General features: G+C 40.0%; 2 protein-coding genes across 5 annotated transcripts; one reads left to right on the forward strand and one right to left on the reverse strand.

Annotated features, from left to right (window-relative positions):
- Window positions 1-8: 8 nt before the first annotated feature.
- On the forward strand, window positions 9-12,274 carry LOC145465202 (uncharacterized). 3 transcript variants are annotated; one of them, XR_014041540.1, is made up of 13 exons: window positions 9-229; window positions 1,104-1,282; window positions 1,900-2,153; window positions 2,260-2,381; window positions 2,872-2,945; window positions 3,424-3,501; window positions 4,468-4,540; window positions 5,265-5,376; window positions 6,150-6,274; window positions 6,772-6,847; window positions 7,348-7,463; window positions 7,895-10,669; window positions 11,276-12,274. XR_014041540.1 is itself a non-coding variant. In XM_081448979.1 (12 exons), exons 1-12 carry the CDS (start codon window positions 128-130, stop codon window positions 8,021-8,023), a joined length of 1,440 nt encoding a protein of 479 aa, XP_081305105.1. In that variant the 5' UTR covers window positions 9-127; the 3' UTR covers window positions 8,024-12,274. The 3 variants fall into 3 exon arrangements, 2 of the variants coding, with proteins under 2 accessions (XP_081305105.1, XP_081305106.1); XM_081448979.1 differs by having other exon boundaries at window positions 7,895-12,274; XM_081448980.1 differs by lacking the exons at window positions 6,772-6,847; window positions 7,348-7,463; window positions 7,895-10,669; window positions 11,276-12,274 and having other exon boundaries at window positions 5,265-5,490; window positions 5,529-6,242.
- LOC145465203 (uncharacterized) lies at window positions 12,269-17,943 on the reverse strand. Of its 2 annotated transcripts, XR_014041541.1 has the most exons (4): window positions 17,450-17,943; window positions 15,684-15,804; window positions 12,419-13,398; window positions 12,269-12,378 (listed from the first exon to the last, which is right to left on the reverse strand). XR_014041541.1 is itself a non-coding variant. In XM_081448981.1 (3 exons), the coding sequence occupies exons 1-3, from the start codon at window positions 17,807-17,809 to the stop codon at window positions 12,578-12,580; spliced, it is 1,302 nt and encodes a 433-aa protein (XP_081305107.1). In that variant the 5' UTR covers window positions 17,810-17,943; the 3' UTR covers window positions 12,269-12,577. The 2 variants fall into 2 exon arrangements, 1 of the variants encoding a protein (XP_081305107.1); XM_081448981.1 differs by having other exon boundaries at window positions 12,269-13,398.
- Between the last annotated feature and the right edge of the window lie 1,573 nt (window positions 17,944-19,516).

Here is a 19,516-nt window from a genome sequence, read left to right on the forward strand (position 1 = left end):
GAGACTGTGAACCTTTGGGTGCCGCGAGCTCAATGGCGGGATTTCGATATGTCTGCGTACAAAAATTTCACAATGATCATCTTAATGCATCATCTTGTCTAATCTGTTTCAAACGGCACTAAAAGGAATGAGCTTTGAGGAGAAGGCGAAAGTGTTTGTCAACACTTTCCAAGATTTCACCCGAGATCAGCAAAATGAGGTCCTGAGAGAAATCCTTCTCAAGTGCCAGGTTTGCAAAGTACCTTAACTCTCCGCTCACAAAATTTCGATTTTCATAATTAAGCCTGGTAGACTAAATTTTCAAGGATTTTAGCTGTAATCGTCCGCCAGCTGGATTAAATTCAATTTGCCCAGCATTTTATAATCACTTATCTACTCGATCAGCCAGAGTTGATATAATTCGTACAAAATGATGTGTAAATACACATGAGTTTTTTTTTTTTATAGTAGTTGATTAAATAGAGCTTACTTTATATTAAACCTACATAGAAGTACAATTTTACTTGCTGAAATTCAGGCTATTTGTATGAGTGCTGTTCATTGCCATTCTCATTATGACTCTATACTAATAATTATATCCATCATATTTTTTTCAAAGCAGCTGAAATGTCATTTCTGAAGAGGTTTCTCTGTCAGGTTTCTCTGTCTTTTAAATGTTTGTTAGTGGATGGGGGCTTGGGGCTGGAGAAAATTGGCTCTTTGTTGAAGTTGAGGTGGGGCCAGGGAGGATGCTTTTGATATTTATCCTGTTTCCGAGGTGGTTAAAATTTGTGATCAACTAGCAACTGGGGAAGGAACTGGGGCTTGGGAAGCATACCACGCCCAGAGTTATAAACCAACGTGAACAGAGTTAATAAAGGGGCTACAATAATATGAGGTGGAAATAGAGGGTTGATCTGACTAGGAGCCCTCGGCTTGGGCTGCTGAGCTATTGGGTTATTGATTACTATTCAACCCAAAATTGGTAGTCCATAGCTAACTGTGATGGATGAGATGTTCACTTGAATAAGTGTCTAAATGTGCATACATGTACTGCACATTCGTCTACCATTAAAATTTAATAATTAAATTAATAATTGTTTTGACTGTAATTTCTTTTTTAGCCACTTCAGTTGCGGTTGCTTTACAATGAGCTAAGACCACTACTGGCTGTAGATTTTGTGGCATCACTTCCAAAGGAATTGGCAGAGCGGATCTTTTCATATCTTCCCGTTGAATCACTTTGCCGTGTTGCACAGTGTAATAAGTTATGGAGGGAAAGGTCAAATCATAATGCAATTTGGTATGGTTCTGACTTATTACTATTTGTATTTGCAATTCATACTCATATGTTAAAGTTCTGGTATTAATTACAGACAACTTGGAATGATATTGCATCCAAATATAACAAAATAACCCAGAACTATTACCCTCCAGTTGGATCATGTGTACTAAAGGTATCTGCGGTCAAGTGTTGATCGATACCCTCAGTCCTGCCCTCAATCAATCAACACTCCATCAACATCTCAATTGACACTTGATGGAGATCTCAATCAATACTCAGCTGACACCCATTTGACACTTGATCAACGTCTCAATCAACACTCGATCGTCATAGTCCAGTTGCTCAACAGTCAGTCAGTAGTCGGTGGTGTGTCAACCGACTCATTTGTACTGATGGACACTTGATGGCATGTCTGCAAAAATTAGTTGACTGTTGACTGACTGCCGACCGAGATGTTGATCAAGTGTCGATCGACTGTCGACTGAGGTGTAATCGAGTATCGATTGAGGGTCGATCAAGGATTGATTGAGGGTATCGATCAACGCTTGATCACTGGTGCCTTTAAGTACACATGATCCCTCCAGCCAGCAATATTTGCATGTGATTGTTATAATTATTATGCTGTCATTTTTCAGGTATCGTCTTTGTGTGCAACACGGATGGGATAGGTTTGGTGAAGATCTTTTACAAACCCCTCATGCGCCAGTCTCTCAAGGCTCAAATATACCTTTATCAGAGGACTTCTATATATTAAGCCCTGCTACCTGCAGATGGAAGAACATCTATATGAGGGCTCTGTCACTTGACAGGAACTGGGCACAAGGGCGATACTCTGTGGCTCCACTTCTGAGAGGACACAAAGATCCTATCACCTGCATGGCTTGCGATGGTAATTAACATCATGTGAAATATTCAGTTGTGGCTACATGTATTTTGACCTCTATTCATCCAAGGGATAAGTAATCCTACATCTAAGTTTGTTCTTTTTTTCCCAGGTAGAACCATTGTGTCTGGTTCATCAGATAACACTGTGCGTGTATGGGATGTTGAAGCTACCAAGTGTGTTCTTGTGTTGGACTCTCCGCATACTGATACTGTGAGATGTGTGGACCTAAAGGTGATTTAACAAAACAAAGTATGTCACTGGTAATTCAAGTATTGTCCAGATGGTTTATAGGGTACACTACATATGTACAGCTGATATCTCTGAGGAAAATAGTTTTTCATATTAAGTATATAACAAGATCAAAATCAACTACATTTCATGCAGAACTTCAATATGAAGAAAATAATTCAATTTTTTCCTGATAATATGACAGAAAACATAATAATAAAAAACTTCAAGAGGTCTGTAAAAATTAATCAAAAAGGACACAAATGTCTAAGATTGAGATCATGGATTATTTACAACCAAATTGAAAATTAAATTTGGTTTAGAATAAAAATCTGGAATACTCAATAAAATTTTAATATAGAAAAGGCTTCTATTCATAGACTTGATAGAAAGTTGCAGTTGCAGTCAATAAATGCCTTGTGAATGGTAAATGAATTGGGAGAGGTCTTTTTGGCGAAATGTCTAGATAACAGATTGCATCCATCTGCTGCAGGGATCTCTTTGTGTCACTGGTTGTGGAGATGGAGTTATCAGACTATTTGATCTTAAATCTGGACAATGCCTAAGGTTTGATTGATTATTTGACTTGTTTTTATTAGTTGCCGGCTGGTTATAACTTATTATAAACCATTTAGTAGTGACTCTCTTCTTAAAGTTTAATTTATAGGTGATTAATTTGTCTCACCCTCTTGAGGCCTGGCAGACCCTTAGCTGTACAAGTTTGCAGACAGGTCTAGGTGAGACAGAGGTTGCATGATCTGAACAAAGTTTTTAAGTATTCCTAGTGTGATGTCTTCAGTTAAATTTTGATTTATTTTCCCAGTGCAAAAAGAACACCTGTATCCAATTACAAGGCAGTAATAATAATAGGATATCATTGCTTCAGTGGTTAAGGGGCCTGTAGGATCCCACTTGAACTTGAAGCAACTTCAGAAAATGGGCAGTATGAACAGGTTGAATGAGAGAGCCTGACTACAGTGAAATTATTATTTACCCCTGCATTCATTTTGCAGTCTGCAATGCAGTCGTATGTTGTGTTTGGCAGGTCATTTCAAGGCCACACTGGTGGTGTCGAGCATGTATCTTTTGATGGCAATGCAATTATAACTGCTTCCACTGACCTGTAAGTTCTGGCATAATGAGTTTAGTTTTACACTTTATTATATGGAGAAGAGTGTTTTACTGGGAACTAAACCACTCGTAGATTCCATACGCCACTTCATCCGGGACCCGAGTGGCGTATTTTCCGTATGTCACCTTTGTGAGTGTCGTATCGTTCAATGACGTCACGATTCCCGCCTTTTGCTTTTGTTGAATTGGTTTCTCGCGTCGCGTTTGTTTAGTCTCCATATAATAAAAAGAACATTACTCGGTGGCGAGAAGATATGAATTTTATGTTCGAGTGGCAAGAACAATATCTCACTCGTTCGCTTCGCTCACTCATGAGATATTGTTTTTGCCACTCGAACATAAAATTCATATCTTCTCGCCACCGTGTAATATACTTATATAATATACCGTGTATGTACTTACCGGTAAATAAAACGGTTATGACATAAATTGCTAGATAACAGTCTTGTGTGAGTGCTCCTCTACTGATGAGATAAACATCTGTACTAGAAATTATTATTAATAAGCATTTAATTTTCCTCTGGTCAGCAAATCAGCTAGCAGAATTTGAAGAGGAATGATTTAACAATGGTAGGGAAAGGTAATGTCTGCATATGACCTATAGGCAGGAGCTTATCCCAGCTCCTGTAGCATGAAGCAACTAGGAGTAGTTCTACTCCCCTCTGGAGGGAATGCTAGTCCATTGCAAAGTTACCCCCTGGCATTAAATTCACCAGTACCCATTTATACACCTGGATAGAGAGAGGCACTGTGAGAGTAAAGTGTCTTGTCCAAGAACACAATACAATGTCCTGGCAAGGGCTCGAAACCAGACCACTTGATCCGGAGTTGAGTGCACTAACCATGAGGCCACCATGCCTCCTAGTTTATTTAAAACATAATGCACTCTACCTGTTTACTTGTTACCATATAGCTACCATATGATTAAAATAACTGAATGCAGCTTGTTTTACGGCAGGACTGTCCGTGTGTGGAATTCAGACAATGGTAAGCTGATCCACACAATGACTGGCCATTCAGATGAAATACAGGTGACCCAAATAATTTATTAACAATTTATTGATAACCAATCAATAACTTAAGATTAAATACTGTTTCAAATTTTCATCACATTCTCAGATTTATTTTTGTCATATCTGTTCTGGCAGTTTTGTTGTTGACTTTGAAGAAATTACTTTCACCAGTAGCCTCTAGTCTCATCAGAACAATTAAATTTTCCACTGCTGGGTGTCTTTATTCTTTAAGGTAGAGCAAAGAGTGGGTGAAATGTAAGAGATTTAACTCTCCATGTTCACCGTAGGCCTCATTCTTAAGGTTATCACTCTCAAGTTATTTTTAGATATGGTACCCAGTTCTCCCTCAGACCGCCTGTTGATGTTTGTCGTGGAATTCAAACGAATATGCTTACACTTGGACAGGCTATTTCTGGACCTCCTTGGATTTCTGAAGTCGAGAGTGACCTAAAATAAGTTGAGAGAGATTACCTTGGGAATGAGCCCCACTGATTCCTGGGACATGTTAACATGCAGAGTATCCGAGCATATTACGTTGTGCCATCCCGGTTTGACCAGTTATTTGATAGGGAAAGTGGAGCAATGAGAGTCTACAGGTATTAATTACAAGAGTTAAACATTGGATACTCTCACTAAGGAAATGGGTGCAATAATAACAGCGAAATAACACAGTGGAACTCATTTATTTGGATGGTTTCATCACGTTGAACTTGCCCTAACCAATCAGGACGTTACTTGTCAGGTATTGGTTAGACGTGATGACCTCGTAATTACTACGTCATGGGATGAGACCATACGGATGTGGAGCGTGACGTCAGGCACATGTCTCTTGACTCTCAGAGGTCACACGGAAGGTACGCAACGTAAACGTAAACGCACAAGTCAGTCAGTCAGTCAGTCAGTCAGTCAGTTAGTCAGTCCTTTCAGTCAGTTAGTCTGTCAGTCAGTCAAGTCAGTCAGTCAGTCAAGTCAGTCAGTCAGTCAAGTCAGTCAGTCAGTCAGTCAGTCAGTCAGTCAAGTCAGTTAGTCAGTCAATCAAGTCAGTCAGTCAGTCAGTCAGTCAAGTCAGTCAGTCAGTCAGTCAGTCAGTCACTCACTCACTCAGTCGTTAGGGCGCAAACAATTTTTTGACGTTAGTATAGTTATTTAACCTTTAGTCGTATCTATAACAAAATTCTCGGTCGTGATTAGTTCTCTGCGCACCTATTTATCACGTAATCGGTGCGCGATCACGTGGGTGTCGAGTTACAGGTATCCAATTACAATTTTTTGTAATTGGATACCTGTAACTGGATACCTCTGATGGCTTCCTTATTAATGTTTCCTGCAGTTTTTAAAACTAATGGAAAGCACTACTAACTTCTTCGTTAAAAAGAAGTTCTCAAATGACTTTCTAATTTCAAAGTTTGTTATAGATACGAGTAATTAGTAACTGGACTTCGTGTCGTACAATTGAGGGAGTAATCGTGCTCGTACTTTCAAATCGGCCTCGCGCTTTGCGCTCGTCCTATTTTGAAATTACTCTTGCGATTCCTCACAACATCAAGTTAATAACCAACCTAGCTGTACAACAAATATGTTTTGACTTGTAACGATTTCCATATTTGGTGTCTATTTTGACTGACAGCTGTTTACTGTTGTGACTTTAACGACAAGAAGATCATCAGTGGGGGTGGGGACGGGCTGATTAAGATCTGGGATGCTCATACTGGAGACAATACGTATTCTTTGGTTGGACACACAGGAGAGGTGGTACGTGTTGCACGAAGTGTCCCTCAGTGTTGATGTAATCGTATGTTATTACGTATAGGTGAGAGCTTTATTATCCTACAAAGGAAGAGAAAAAAAACAAAAAACAAAACAAAAAAAAAAACACTCCAAATGTGGTGAAAGGAAAGAAATATCAGTTAAAGTGAAAAATATATATAATAAGCGATTGAAAGATTTGAAACTTCACCAGAACAACTATTTTGCCTGATTTCTTACGTCCTTTCAGAAAATCAAATTTGATGAACTGTGATCCACCTCCATACCGTTTAATGCTGTACGTCTCCCCCCCCCCCCCCCAAATTCTTCCATTTCGCTTTGTAGAATCTTCTTATCCAAACGTAAGCATTATGGATTTAACAATATCCAAGAATTCTACGTTTTCGACTCCCAAAACTGCCGCAATATTAGCCAGTCGTTGTTTCCGGTGAGTATGTTACCATCCATATTGATTAAAACTCGTTGGGTGTCTTTCTATTCAGTATTGTTTGCAGTTTAATGATGACATCATCGCGTCTGGCTCGGCAGACAGCACTGTGCGACTATGGAGCCATCAAGGTATGTGATATCTCTATTAACGGCTTTACACTGACTTCTTGTTTCCTCAACATGTCCGATGTATTACATCGTATTACATATTTGTAATAATCTACAGTGTAGCTATGACGTGTCTCCTCTATACTGGGCGTGCTGGGTGTACGTCCGCGTGATTTCCGCCCTTGTCTCCCTTCTCTCGGGTCCGGTTACCCAGGGTATTCCCCGAGAAGGACTTCGCGGGGTGGAGCGCGGGCTCATTTTCTCGAACTGCGATAATTGAACATAACGTCCGACCGGAGTGCGCAAGATCATGATCTCGGCTACAAATTATTAGATTAGTAGAGTGAACTCTCTCTGAGACGAGCATTACACGAACGAGTGAAACTCAGTCTGACCAACCAGCCAGCTGTGCCTGCCTCGAAGAGGTGTCTGTCTTTACAGTAGTGTCCGCTTTGAGAGAGTCGACTGTACTCCATCACTTTGTCCAATGCTTTGAATTCATCGTCATTAAATCCTCACAGGTGTTCTGCTTCACACACTGGAGGAGCATATCGGTGTTGTACGGTGTCTGTGTCTCAGAGGAAATCGACTCATTTCCGGTGGAGACCGGAAGCGCATTGCAGTCTGGGATGTGAAGGTTTGTGAAGGAAGCTTAGAGCCTATCACCAGGAGATTATTCCAGCGTAATTAGAAGTTTGAAGAGGTCAAATCACACTTAACTTATTCTAAGCTTGTCTTTAGAATTGCAAAATGGTATTTCAAAGTGCACACAGAAAGTAGAAACAAAATTTTAATGAAACTCATCTTTATTCAATTGCTAAAATACTAAAAGAAGACGCGCCCATGAGGGAGGGAGGAAGGTATGGAGGGAGGGAGGAAAGAGCATATTAAGCAAATTTGACAATTGACAGCTACCATAACATAGCTTCGAAAAATACATAGATACCAAAAATACAAAGATACCAATTGACTTTTGCCAATTATAGCTTGGTTGTTCCTTCAGAGGTATGTACTCAATTTGCGTTACAACCGGTGAAAACGAACATGGCGGCTTTACTTTGTCCACAGGAAGGCCAGCTGTTGAGTGTGCTACACCGTAACCCAACCTTACTCCATATCATGTGGGCTGACGACACCAAGCTTATCACAGCGTCACCTGACACACCAGGGACAATAACAATCATCAACTACTGGTAGGCTTAGTCAAGGTATGAGTGTGCACGGGGATAGCACGTGAACATCACGATTCATGCACGCGCCGAAACTGGGAGAATTGTTTGTAGTGGTGACACTTCAGGTACCAAAACCACTGAACCATCCTCGCTGGTTAACAAAAAAGGGAATGAAAGAAAGTAATCGAGCGTTCTCTTTTTGCGAGCACACAGTTTGGGTTAGCAGGGCACGCTGGCTTCCTTGGGAGCGTGCTTGATACAATTGTACATATCTCGTGTGAGCAAATACAAGTGTGCAGCAAATATGGTGGCAACAAGTCTTATTTAAAACAGCGTCAGCAAAACGTCCAAATGGGCTGAACACAGAGCTTTGTAGCTCAGATGGAAGCTAGTGTCTGTTTTTACAAATTCTGATGATTAACAAGGTTTAAGCCTGGGCTGAACTGGACCACAGCGAAATGCACCTCTCCAAACACATTTGCATGAAAGAGGGTGATAGAATAAGTTACTGAATTCAGAACTGAACGAACTTGAACATGGCTTGAATACACTGAACTATCTAGCGTTGATGGAAGCTAGTGTCTTCTGTTACAAACAGTTGTGTGTATAAAAGGAATGCGGAAAGTTTCAACCTTGGATTGGACACGATGGAGTATCACCCCTTTAAAGACACCAGAATCCGACAACTTTTGACAGCGTTGAGAATGTGACAAAAGGTAATTTATAGCATGGGACGAGAGTCGTTCAAACAACCAAGCTTCATTCTGCCAGGAAAATTGACAATGTGCTTAGTTATTGCTGTTCGCATCCGATTTAGAGTTGAACTGAATGTACTGTCAACCCCCACCTATAAGAACCTAGTTTTTTAAATTATTTTAAAATAGGTTGTGATATGTGTGGTGTCTACTGAAAATTTAGGATAGTTAGGTTCTTAGATAGGTTCTTAGCTTCTTGTGTTGAAAATATGCTTACTGCATATCAAAATGGGTGTGGTCCTTCCTCACTTACGAGTGACATTATGTCGAAAGCCAAACGTAAGACTACATATTAAGACAATACAGTATAACACACCCTGTTATAGATTCCCAGAATTTACTTGTATTCTTTATTCTTGATATACTGCAACTTATTTCCCAGATAGGACCATGTTTGACTTGTACATAATGGGGTTTTCAATGCCAAAGCTGTAACCTATAGGTTGTTAACAATCACTGTTTTCTTGTACGTGTGTGTTGTCTATATTTTTACGTAAATCGGCCAAATACAGATATGCGTTTGTCAGAGCGTTAGTGAAGGCTCTGTCAAATTAGTTTTGTGGTAAAAAATTTGCAGTGAAATGGTGCAAGTTGTGTTGAACTTAGATCTTCTGAATTGCCCGACAAACGAATGGTCCGAGAATGAACTCTAAAACCCGTTCGTCTCCGTCACGTCTGTACATCAGTCTTATTTGAGATATGAAAGGATTTTGTCCAACTACCGTTGTGTAGATTTAGGAGGAACGTTATTATAATTAAAAACAGCAACAACGCGTTAGTGTTGTGAAGATAATCTTACTCTTTATTACAACAGTGACCTTACTTGTAGTACTTGTAAGATTAATAAACCACTGACTAAGTTTTGACAATATAACTTGAACAAATATCAGTAGGGTTAGACTATTCACAACCCTCTATTTTCTCGTATTTTTATTCGATCGTTAAATGCGCGGATAGAATCGCGAGACAATTGGACGCCAGCGCAAAACGGGAGACTTGATTGGCAGAGAGGCTGTGAACAGTCAAAACGGAGGTTTTCTGATCCTCTCCCCTTTCCCAAGCTGGCCAAGCTTAGGAATATACTTCCAGCATACAGACGACGCGCCCAGAACACCATCATGGAAGTATTTGTACATGTAATTGGATCCGATGAAGGGAGAGCAGATTCTAATTAATTTTAAGACATTTTTCAAAGACGTGACCGAATTTAAATACGTCTGCACGACGTTTACAATATGAGATTAAAATAAAATATAAATATAAATATCTTAATTAATTGAGCACTCCCACAATGAGGTTTTCTCAATGGAAACAATGGAAACAAAGAAAGAAACAAATGATAATGAATGAATATAACATGGTTACAGATTCCAGCTGACACGAGGTAGACCAGCGAAACAACAGAGTGTTTCTGTCGAGGAACTATCGGCTGATAGTCGTCCCGCGGAAATTTGATGTTCTTAAAAACTATTATTTGTCCGAGAAGCGAAGCTTCGAGGGCAAATTTGCCAGTTTTAAGAACATCAAATTTCCAAGGGGCCATTATCAGACCGATAGTTCCGAGAGCTAAACACGCTATTGCCTTTATTGTTCACCGCTAAATTTTCTTCCGTGCGGCATTTCAAAAATCATATTGAATTATTTTCAAGCTTTTTTAGTTGAAAGCCGAGAAAGCCAAATATAAATATGAAAAAGAAAACAGACAAACACCCACTTAACGCAATTCCAGTTTATTTTTATAAGCCCGCTTGTTTATAGAAAAATGTTCGCGGACGAGTACTATCCATCCGGGTCATTTCCTCGGACGGGCACCATGAGCTGACCCTATCGCGTCACGTGATCAATTTAAACCAATAAGAATTTGAGAAAATGTACACCAAAAATAAGCGCGGTCGAGGAGGTGAACTGGGAACTACGTATTGCTGGTTTTCAGTGTCACGCAATTCAAAATAGATCAAAGTAAAAATCAAAACCGGTTAATAGATAAAGTCCAGAATCTGGGAAATGAAAGAAGGTAAATATGCAAAGACTCTCGCAAACCTCTGGTCACAGCAATTTTTCTTATGCGAGATACGCGGAAAAATTTTTTACCCAAATTTATAGAGATTTGTATGGAGACGCCATGCTGGTGCCCATCCGTATGGGCACCAACATGGCGGCCGGAAACCAACAGAAACATATGTCACTGAGTTTTGCTACAAAAGTGTGAATTTATCCCTCGAAGAACTCTAAAACATTAAAATAATACTTTCTCTAAGACATGAACTGTTCAGATAGCCAAGTTCCCCGAAACAAGTCACTTTTTTAACCATCATGACAGCTCTATAGGCCGTCATGTAAATGCCACGTCACGCAAAAGCTTAGAAATTCAAGCGTAGTGTATTACAAAACGAAGAACCCATTCGGAACGAAAATTTGTATGAATATTAGTTTTCAGCTGCTCTTTTACATCATTAAGATAAAATCTCAGGACGATCCATAGTTTTGTAGTTCGAATTTCAGTGACGTCATGTGAAAACCAGCTATACCGAGACCAGTGACCTCTAGATTTTAATTCCATTGCTCAAACTACTGTGTAGACCGGGAGCATTCTCTGCGTTTTCCCCGCGGATATTCAAGCAAAAACGAAACTGCTCGCGGTCTAACCATTGCGCCACACTTCCTCTTATGAGGTTAAAACCTTTTAAGAGTAAAACGCAAAACTTCAACGTCACTTCTGCCTTTCGCTACGTGAAAGTCTTAAATCGTGCAAGAGTTTTCGAGAGTAATGTGTAAGATGTAGGGCCTATGGTGAAAGGTTTTGTGCTAACGCAAAACCGTGCACACAAAACCACTTCATACAGAAATGCAATGGCGCTTAGACACTTCTCTCTCCGTCCTTTGCTCACTCTGAAATCTACTACTCTTGTAAGTTAAGGCCACATGAACCACTTTAGTCCTGTTCTGGCCCTAGGCCTTTCCAAAGATATCCAGAAGTGTAGCGGCTCTCGTAAGCTTGTAATTCTCCTCATCGTTAGCAGCTGTTATTGTTTTAGGGCTAGGGGCATTGTTTCTGTTGTTTGTTCTATTGTTCTCTCAAAGGGTAGCAAGCCATTCATGTCAGACCTTACGAGAGCTGCTACATCACCCAAAACATCCGGATATTTTTTGACATATTTACAAGTTTCAGAGATATTTTGAAAATTTAAGGATATTTCAAATTATCATAGCTCTTTTTGGCTTAGCGCTTTTCTTTTTCTCGCTATTTTCTTGAAACAATATGCAGTTCTATGCAAGAAACAATCCAGTTCAACCATTTTCCACTCCAAAAATCTCTTCCATATCAATAGAAGCGCTGAAGCAGCAATTTTCCAAAATGGGGGATGCTGGTAACATCCAAGTGCCTGAATTTTCTTCCTCAACTCTTACTACTGCAATATAAATTTTGGCCTAAGTGATTGAAAATCGGTGCATTTTCCCGACAAAAAGACGAGATATTTAGAGGTCTTTTGAGGGTTTTTCGAGATATTCAGAAAACGTTTTGTGACATTTAGACAATTTTTTAAGAATTTCCGGGAAGATATTCAGGCGATTTTACGTGATATTTGTGTAAAGGCCTATCTGGCGCTCTCTCTGTCACACAACGCTAGGGGGAAAGGGGCCCTCTCCACCTAGCGTGGAGTGACATAGAGAGGGTCACAGCTGGACTAGAACCACTTTGGCTTGCACAAATGCATTCCGTGCTTATCCGGTGCTTGGTTACAATAATAAAATCGAAACAGATGGCTACAGGATTCTGAGAGAAAAAAAGCAGAAAAGTAGTAGATACGCTTGCATTTCTGTTTCTAATTTAAGCTGCTATCAAAATCTATCAGCACGTATCCGTCACCAGTATTTACTTGATTACTTGGCTTCAACCCACCCGTGAAGAAGGATCCGCCCCCTCCTCCCCTAGCACCGAAGGATGACACCAAAACACCCCCTCCAGAATACCCACCTCCACCCCCTGGAAATTCGTTGTATGCCGCCCCACCCCCACCAAAACCCCCCGAACCATTTCCAGTACCTCCCAGACCACCCTTTAAATAAGACTCTCCAGCCTGGTGGCATTTACGCGGGAGGGTACACGAAATATTGTAACTGCACTTTCCGTTTCCTTTAAATCCGCCTCCTCCCCCTGCAGAGTTGTTTTCGTAGGCGCAAACATGCCCACCCTGACCGTTTTTACCGCCATATACGGTTCCTTTGCTGCCAATGTGGGCATTCGATCCATTTTCTGACGTAATCTGACCCCCTGCCCCACCTCCACCCCCAGCTGCTGCCAGAAGCGTATCATCACTGTAAACTACGAATGTGCCACCACCACCTCCAGTTGCGGAAGATTCTTTAAGGCCTCTCTGACCAATCAGAAGGTGAAGTACAGTCCCCTTCGTAAGTCGAACAGCCCCCGTTATTATTGCTCCACGTCCCCCTATTACGAATGATCCGTCCCCGGCTGAAGACCCCGCCACGGTCATGGTATACAATGCAGTAAATGGAACCGTCCAGATTTGAATTCCTTTGTTGAGTGTAACTGCCCCACCCAGAGACGTGTCAGCGTACCCAGCGGTTGATACCGGTCCAGAATTGCCCGTCGTGCCAAGAGTGGTGAAGCGGTACGATATCGCTAAAGAAAAAAAAAAATACTTTAAGGGGAGATACATTAGATATTCTATGTTAGTTTCTTGTTGATTTTAGGCAAATATGTAATGAAATGTTCACGTTTCACAGAAATTCATGATAGAATGGTAGAAAGCAACAATCATAGTTTTGTCAAATCTGCTGCAACATATTTTTATATTAATAATCTATCAACTATTTTGGCTCTTGTGCGATTGGTCTAAACGCGTCACGTGACCGAATATTCCCCACCTAAAACCGGGAAATATCCTAGGTTATTCCCCAATTTTCAAAACTGCGCGTGTTGCGAAAAATATTTGAAGGATAATAAACACAATAGCCTCCAGTTTGCGCAAAACTATGCTCGAATATTTGTCCTTGGACGTTATCTGTTCCTCAAAGCTCAAAGTTTTCCTCGAGCTACGCTCTCGGAAAACTGTTCGCTTCTCGGAACAGATATTGTCCGCAGACAAATATCCGAGCATATTTTCGCGCCAAATAGAGGCTATTGTATATTTACTGTAGATACGAGTGTTTTACTGGAAAATACACCACTCGTAAACGTCATACGAATGTACATCCGGGACCCAAGTGGTGTATTTTCCAAGTCCTCACGAGATAGGATATTGATGTCATTTCCCGCTTTTTCACGGTTGTTGGCGCATACATTCAGTAAAGATTCATGTCTATATAATTAAAAAAAGAAAAAAGAAAACATTCGTTAAATGTTGTTTCTACCAATTGAAAATAGCATTCACTTCTTTGCGCCGCCGTGTGATATCAACTATTTATTATATACACACGAGTGCTTTACTGGAAAATACACCACTCGTAAATCAATTTTATACGAAAATACGTCCGGACCCTTTATGACGCATTTTCTAAATCCTCACTTGTGAAGATATCGAGGACGTCATCTCCCGCTTTTTCAGTCAGTCAGTTTGTTTACATAGTAATAAAAATTTACACGGTGGCTTGAAAGTTTGAATTTTACTTTCTCGCGTTAAAAACAATATTTTACTCCCTCGCTGTGCTCATACGTAAAATATTGTTTTTACCACGAGAACATAAAATTCATATTCTCGCGCCACCGTGTAATATCTTCTATACCGTATATTCGCTATCTGTTCATGGGTATGGATAAATTACCTGCAACCCTACTCGCTTTCCGCCACAGACAAAAAATGTCGTTTTACTTTTTGCGAATGATTTTTTATCCCACCAGCATCATGAACAAGAATTTCACACACTTAAAAGTACGCCGAAAGCTCAACCCCGTAGGCAATTGAAGTTAAGCACACTAAGGGACTGGTCAAAAAGTACAGGAGGTGAGGGGTGGGCCGGAGCATTTGAAAATGTCGTGGTTAGAAAACACCTGACCCACCCCTTCCATTTGGCACAAAACTGACAGACCCACCCCTAAATGAAGGTAGAAAATTACATGGCCCGCCCCCCATACAACATTACATTTTTGGTCGCATAATCCAACAAAATCCTATTTTGTGTATGAAATTGTGATGTTATTTACGTTTTAGATTTATTTCTCAACAAGAATACGAAATCACCTTAAAATAATATTGTTTTCCTTTACTCTTGCAAACTCTAAAAAAGGACTTCACCGTAAACCTTTTACACCTCGCTACGCGTGGAACAGTGATCCATCAAGAAAAAGGCTGTAGTTGAGTCCTGGGACTCACACAGCCAGTATACTACGAGTCCCAAAGAATATGAGTCCCAGATCCATGAATATGTGTCCTGTACCCTTAGGGACAAACAGCATGTAGACACAAGCTGGCCATTTGGTGTTCATGAAGACCAGCGTGTCGAAAGAGTGCAATATTTTGTAAATTTCTGCATTGGGACTCCTTGCTCATTCCGTTAGACTTCTTAGCTTTCGTACGGATTTGACAATACATGAAATTGTCAGAAATACACCAGCCAGAGATGAAAAATGTTTTGTCCTTTGGAACTGGAAGGAGTTACCTCTGTTGCTGCATGCCAATTAGGATGATACACCCCCATGAGTAGCTGAAAATTTAATGACCCATCCCTTACCAAGGGCTCAAAAACTGATGACCCACCCCCTCTCTGTTCCGGCCCACCCTCAGAGTCACCAGAACATGTAATTTTGGACCAACAAAGGCACGAGAGTTTTCCAGTTACTAATCATTACATCTCCCTGTCTATCAACCCAGTTATTTACTCTCGCTGAAGACAGAGAGAGTTTTTAGCTATAGATTGTGTAGCCCAGGGTTAAACTTAGGATTTCTCACATCATTTGTAAGCTAGTACCTTTGACCTGCTCGCAATACATTCCAGAAAAAGGCGGCTCGCAGAGGCAGGCATATCGTCTATTATCGTGGTCATAGTAACACTGCTCTCCATTACGGCATTGCCTTGAACAGGAAGCTTCCTGAAAGAACCACAAGACGTATGTGTTTTTGACTTTTTTTTTGTTGTTGTTGTTTTCGGCTGCATTTGAGGACTGCAGCCAACTCTATGGCTGAAGGTTACCAAGCGGGAGTAGCCAGGCTGGCTTTTTTTGTTTTTGTTTGTTTGTTTTCTTCTGCTTGGTCGTTACTGTTGTTGTTCTTTTTATATATGTGACGATGATGATGACGGTGATCATGATGATGATGATGATGATCATAATGATGAAGGTGCTCTTGTTGTCAGGGGCACCCAACGGATCGTCTTGGTATATTATCTGTTCGTAAAGCCTTTAATCCCCTCTGATTTTCTTAAGAGAATTGTCACCTCGAACTTTCGTGGTATGAGAAATTTAATGTCCGTTGTTTTCGGATTGTTAAAAATGTCGTTTTGGGTACCGAAAAAGGGTCAGCTATCATTTTCGGACAGGCGATAAGACATAAGGTTTTCGGGAAATGGACAAAAAAGCTCTAATAAATTCGAGAATGCTCAAGTTCTCCTAGAATAACCGAACAGATAAAGTTTTTTTAGCGCAACCTAAAATTAACCTACAGAGCTTTAAAAGTACACCAGATAGCCTAAAACAGCGTTTAAAAGCATTCGAGAGAAAACGGTCGTTGGGTGCCCCTGTTGTTGTGTTTGTTGTTATTGTTGTTGCTGCTTTTTGTTTCTTCGTTTTAGTTCGTTTTAGTTCGTTTTTATTTTTATTTGCAAAAAGAAAACAACAACAACAACAACAACAACATCAACAATAACTACAAAAACACATAAATCGAAAGCTATAGCATCATTTCCAGTTTTTGTTGTTGCTGCTGTTGTTTCAGGCTTTGTTCGTCTTTTTTGATCTCGTACTGGATGGCCACGAAAACTGGTAAAGTCATGATGAAGAAAAACACGTGAAATATCAAACGTCTCGACAAAAGTAATGTTTGTCTTGACGAAGAAATCGCTTCGGTTCCTAAAGTACGTATGCTTCGCATTTAGTTTGATTTGAATACCAAAAACGTACTTTCATGACCCAGTTAATGGCGTACTGTTTGCTCAAGATGCAGTAGGTTTCCTTATAAAGTTTAATTACAATTTCTTTGGCTTGATTTGTTGGTTATTTCATAACAAAACTATGCTTTTAAATTGACTATTTTACCCGTCAATTAGGAAATGTACCACTTAGAACCGAAAGAATTCTTGACGTTGATTTTGTTTTTCTAAAGATAAATGTTATGGGCTTCTTCCTTGATTTCTGCGAATTCAGTGACATGTGCAAACAAAGAAACCGCATCAAACTTTGGAAAATTAAAATGTTTACGCAATCAGGCACATCTTGTAGACTCTACAGATGCAGATTTAATTCTTGGGCAACAATTAAATGATAGCAAACTATGGCGTGCTTTGTATAGATTCTTCATGGAAAGGCAGAATAAAAGAATCCAGTTCACGAGAACAGTATGATAAGTTAATTTTACCCACTGACCCTTCCTTCCATCGACAATGGAAAAATTAATCGATAAACGTGTCAGTTGTTACAGATATGTTTTGACAGATGGCTAGTAGAATATAAAAGAAATTTACCAGGTTTTACCTTTCCATACTGGGTTACAATATTCACAATAAATTGAACGCGAACTTACGTAAAAATCGATGTATTGTTGAAAGGTGCATCTATCTCTTCGTACGAGAACACCAACTGTTTGTTCGTCTTTAATTCCGTTTTTATGGAGATAGCACGTTCCCTTAGTTTCGTTCCAAGACCCGACACAGTACGTTTGTGCTATGCAGTCGTTTTCGGACAAACAGGCAAAGCCACATTGAACTTCCTCTGAAGTTATCACCTTTTTCAAAATATCTGTTTCAAGCGCGAAGTTGCGGTGAAAGAAGACGGCCCCATCAAAGAATCTACTGTTCTCCCCACGTTTCCAACATAACGCTTGCAGAAAATATCCTACAAAAGCGAAAGACAGCACGAAGACAGCCGCAGCTTTGGTAACCATTTTTCACATGTAAAAAGGAAATTAAAAAAGAAGATGCGCTGTTTACACAATGCTTTGATCTTGAATAAATCGTGAGATTCCCGTCTCAACTCAACAGTTTATTCTGTAAACTAATGTTTACATAGTTTTGAGTTATAAGTTTTGTTATTATTTTAAGAGCATTTTGGATAGGCGTAAGACGGAATTACGTTTTGTCGGGACTTTTTACTTTGCTGGCATCCGGCAGAAAGTCGATCATTTGGTTTATATCTACGTGTGCTTTACTAGATCCATTATTTGTTAAATATTGTTATTTAGATCCATTTCGGATTTAACACCTTTATGCACGTTTAAGTGTTTGCTCTGCTTTATTATAGGTTGCTAGATAAGTGTACAAGTCTGATCCATCAAAACACATTTCATTTTGCGCAGTAATGGATGCGCTTAGAAATAAACTGAATTTGAAACGCGGATCATCTTGATACTAGTAACACCTCGCTATTGTGTGCATTGAATGAGAAATAAAATTAGTGTCCATCATGCATGCAGAACACATCTTTTCCCCGATAAATATATTTACGGACTGAACCGGACATTTTCTTTGCTTTTAAATTGTGGGTACATTGTCTCCCTGTGCCGCGTTTATGTCTGATTCTCTCAGTCAGACAGCCCGTGGAAACAAGAGGGTCCTAAGAGGGAGAACAGGTGTATATATCCCATTTCCCTGGGCAAATTTTTGCCCAAAACCCATTTCTCCACCTCCTTTCTACCCAAATCCTGGTCCCATTCGCACCTTTTGTTCGTGAGTCCCAGTCCCAGTGACCCAAATTCTACTTTCCCAGTGAAACAAAACAGGCAGTTACCAGTTACCCCTTCAGGCCAATCAAACAAGTACCAGTTTATGGGTAATTCCGGTCTACAAAACCGGACTGATCACAGCATTTTCCAAGAGACGTTGCTTAGCAACTGATTGGGTAAATGAAAACCTTGGGTAAAACTGGAGTGTTCGCACTATTTTTTTTAGAAAATTGGAAATTTTACGACGGTTTTCCCATGCCTTGCCAAAAAAAAAAAAACTGACTGAGATGAGCACTAAGTCTCCTCGTTAATTAAACAACCCTCCACTTCTAACTGCATGACTTTCGCTGTCTCATATTGGGAAGGTATTCGATGCACTTCTTTTTATTGATGCATATGGCCACGTCTATAGCATTAAGACGCTTGCAGCACGTTTTGCGGGGTAAAACTGCGAGCTAAGCCTGCCAAGTACCCACGCCCCACATGTCTGCCAACTTGTAATATTCCCATAGCTATCGATTGGCTCTTCACTCGTTTCCAGGACTTTAAAGGCGCCATTACAGTAAAGAAAGAGGGCCCGGGAGTAACTCCGCGCGCTGACTATTTCCTGAGGCTGAAGGTGATTGCTTACTGTTCATTGGCTTGTCTATTAAATGAATCGGGACGAGCTGTCAACAATAAACAAACATTGATATCACAGTTGATGTCCATCGTAAACATCACGTATTATAGTTTGGGATGCTGGCAAAGGAATATAATATCGCGATGTTATGAAGACGTCTTTGATATTATTATTATTATTATTTTAAATATCTCTTAAAAATTTTATACTTTTTACTCTGTGATCCACTGTATTCACTAGAAAGCAGTTCAACAAGGTTTCTTCATTTTTAAAGGCGTGTCATGTATAATTCATTGCGTGACAGATTA

This window comes from Orbicella franksi, chromosome 13 (assembly GCF_964199315.1).
Source record: "Orbicella franksi chromosome 13, jaOrbFran1.1, whole genome shotgun sequence".
Lineage (NCBI taxonomy): Eukaryota > Metazoa > Cnidaria > Anthozoa > Scleractinia > Merulinidae > Orbicella > Orbicella franksi.

What these genes read in the sequence shown, in the direction of transcription:
- LOC145465202 (XM_081448979.1), top strand. Translation starts at nt 128, where the DNA reads ATGAGCTTTGAGGAGAAGGCGAAAGTGTTTGTCAACACTTTCCAAGAT. An exon ending in GCCATTCAGATGAAATACAG is followed by an intron (nt 4,541 to 5,264) that starts GTGACCCAAATA and finishes GTTACTTGTCAG; the next exon opens with GTATTGGTTAGACGTGATGA. An exon ending in GCGACTATGGAGCCATCAAG is followed by an intron (nt 6,848 to 7,347) that starts GTATGTGATATC and finishes AAATCCTCACAG; the next exon opens with GTGTTCTGCTTCACACACTG.
- LOC145465203 (XM_081448981.1), bottom strand. Translation starts at nt 17,809, where the DNA reads ATGGTTACCAAAGCTGCGGCTGTCTTCGTGCTGTCTTTCGCTTTTGTA. An exon ending in AACAATACATCGATTTTTAC is followed by an intron (nt 15,805 to 17,449) that starts GTAAGTTCGCGT and finishes TGGTTCTTTCAG; the next exon opens with GAAGCTTCCTGTTCAAGGCA. An exon ending in GTATTGCGAGCAGGTCAAAG is followed by an intron (nt 13,399 to 15,683) that starts GTACTAGCTTAC and finishes TTTTTTCTTTAG; the next exon opens with CGATATCGTACCGCTTCACC.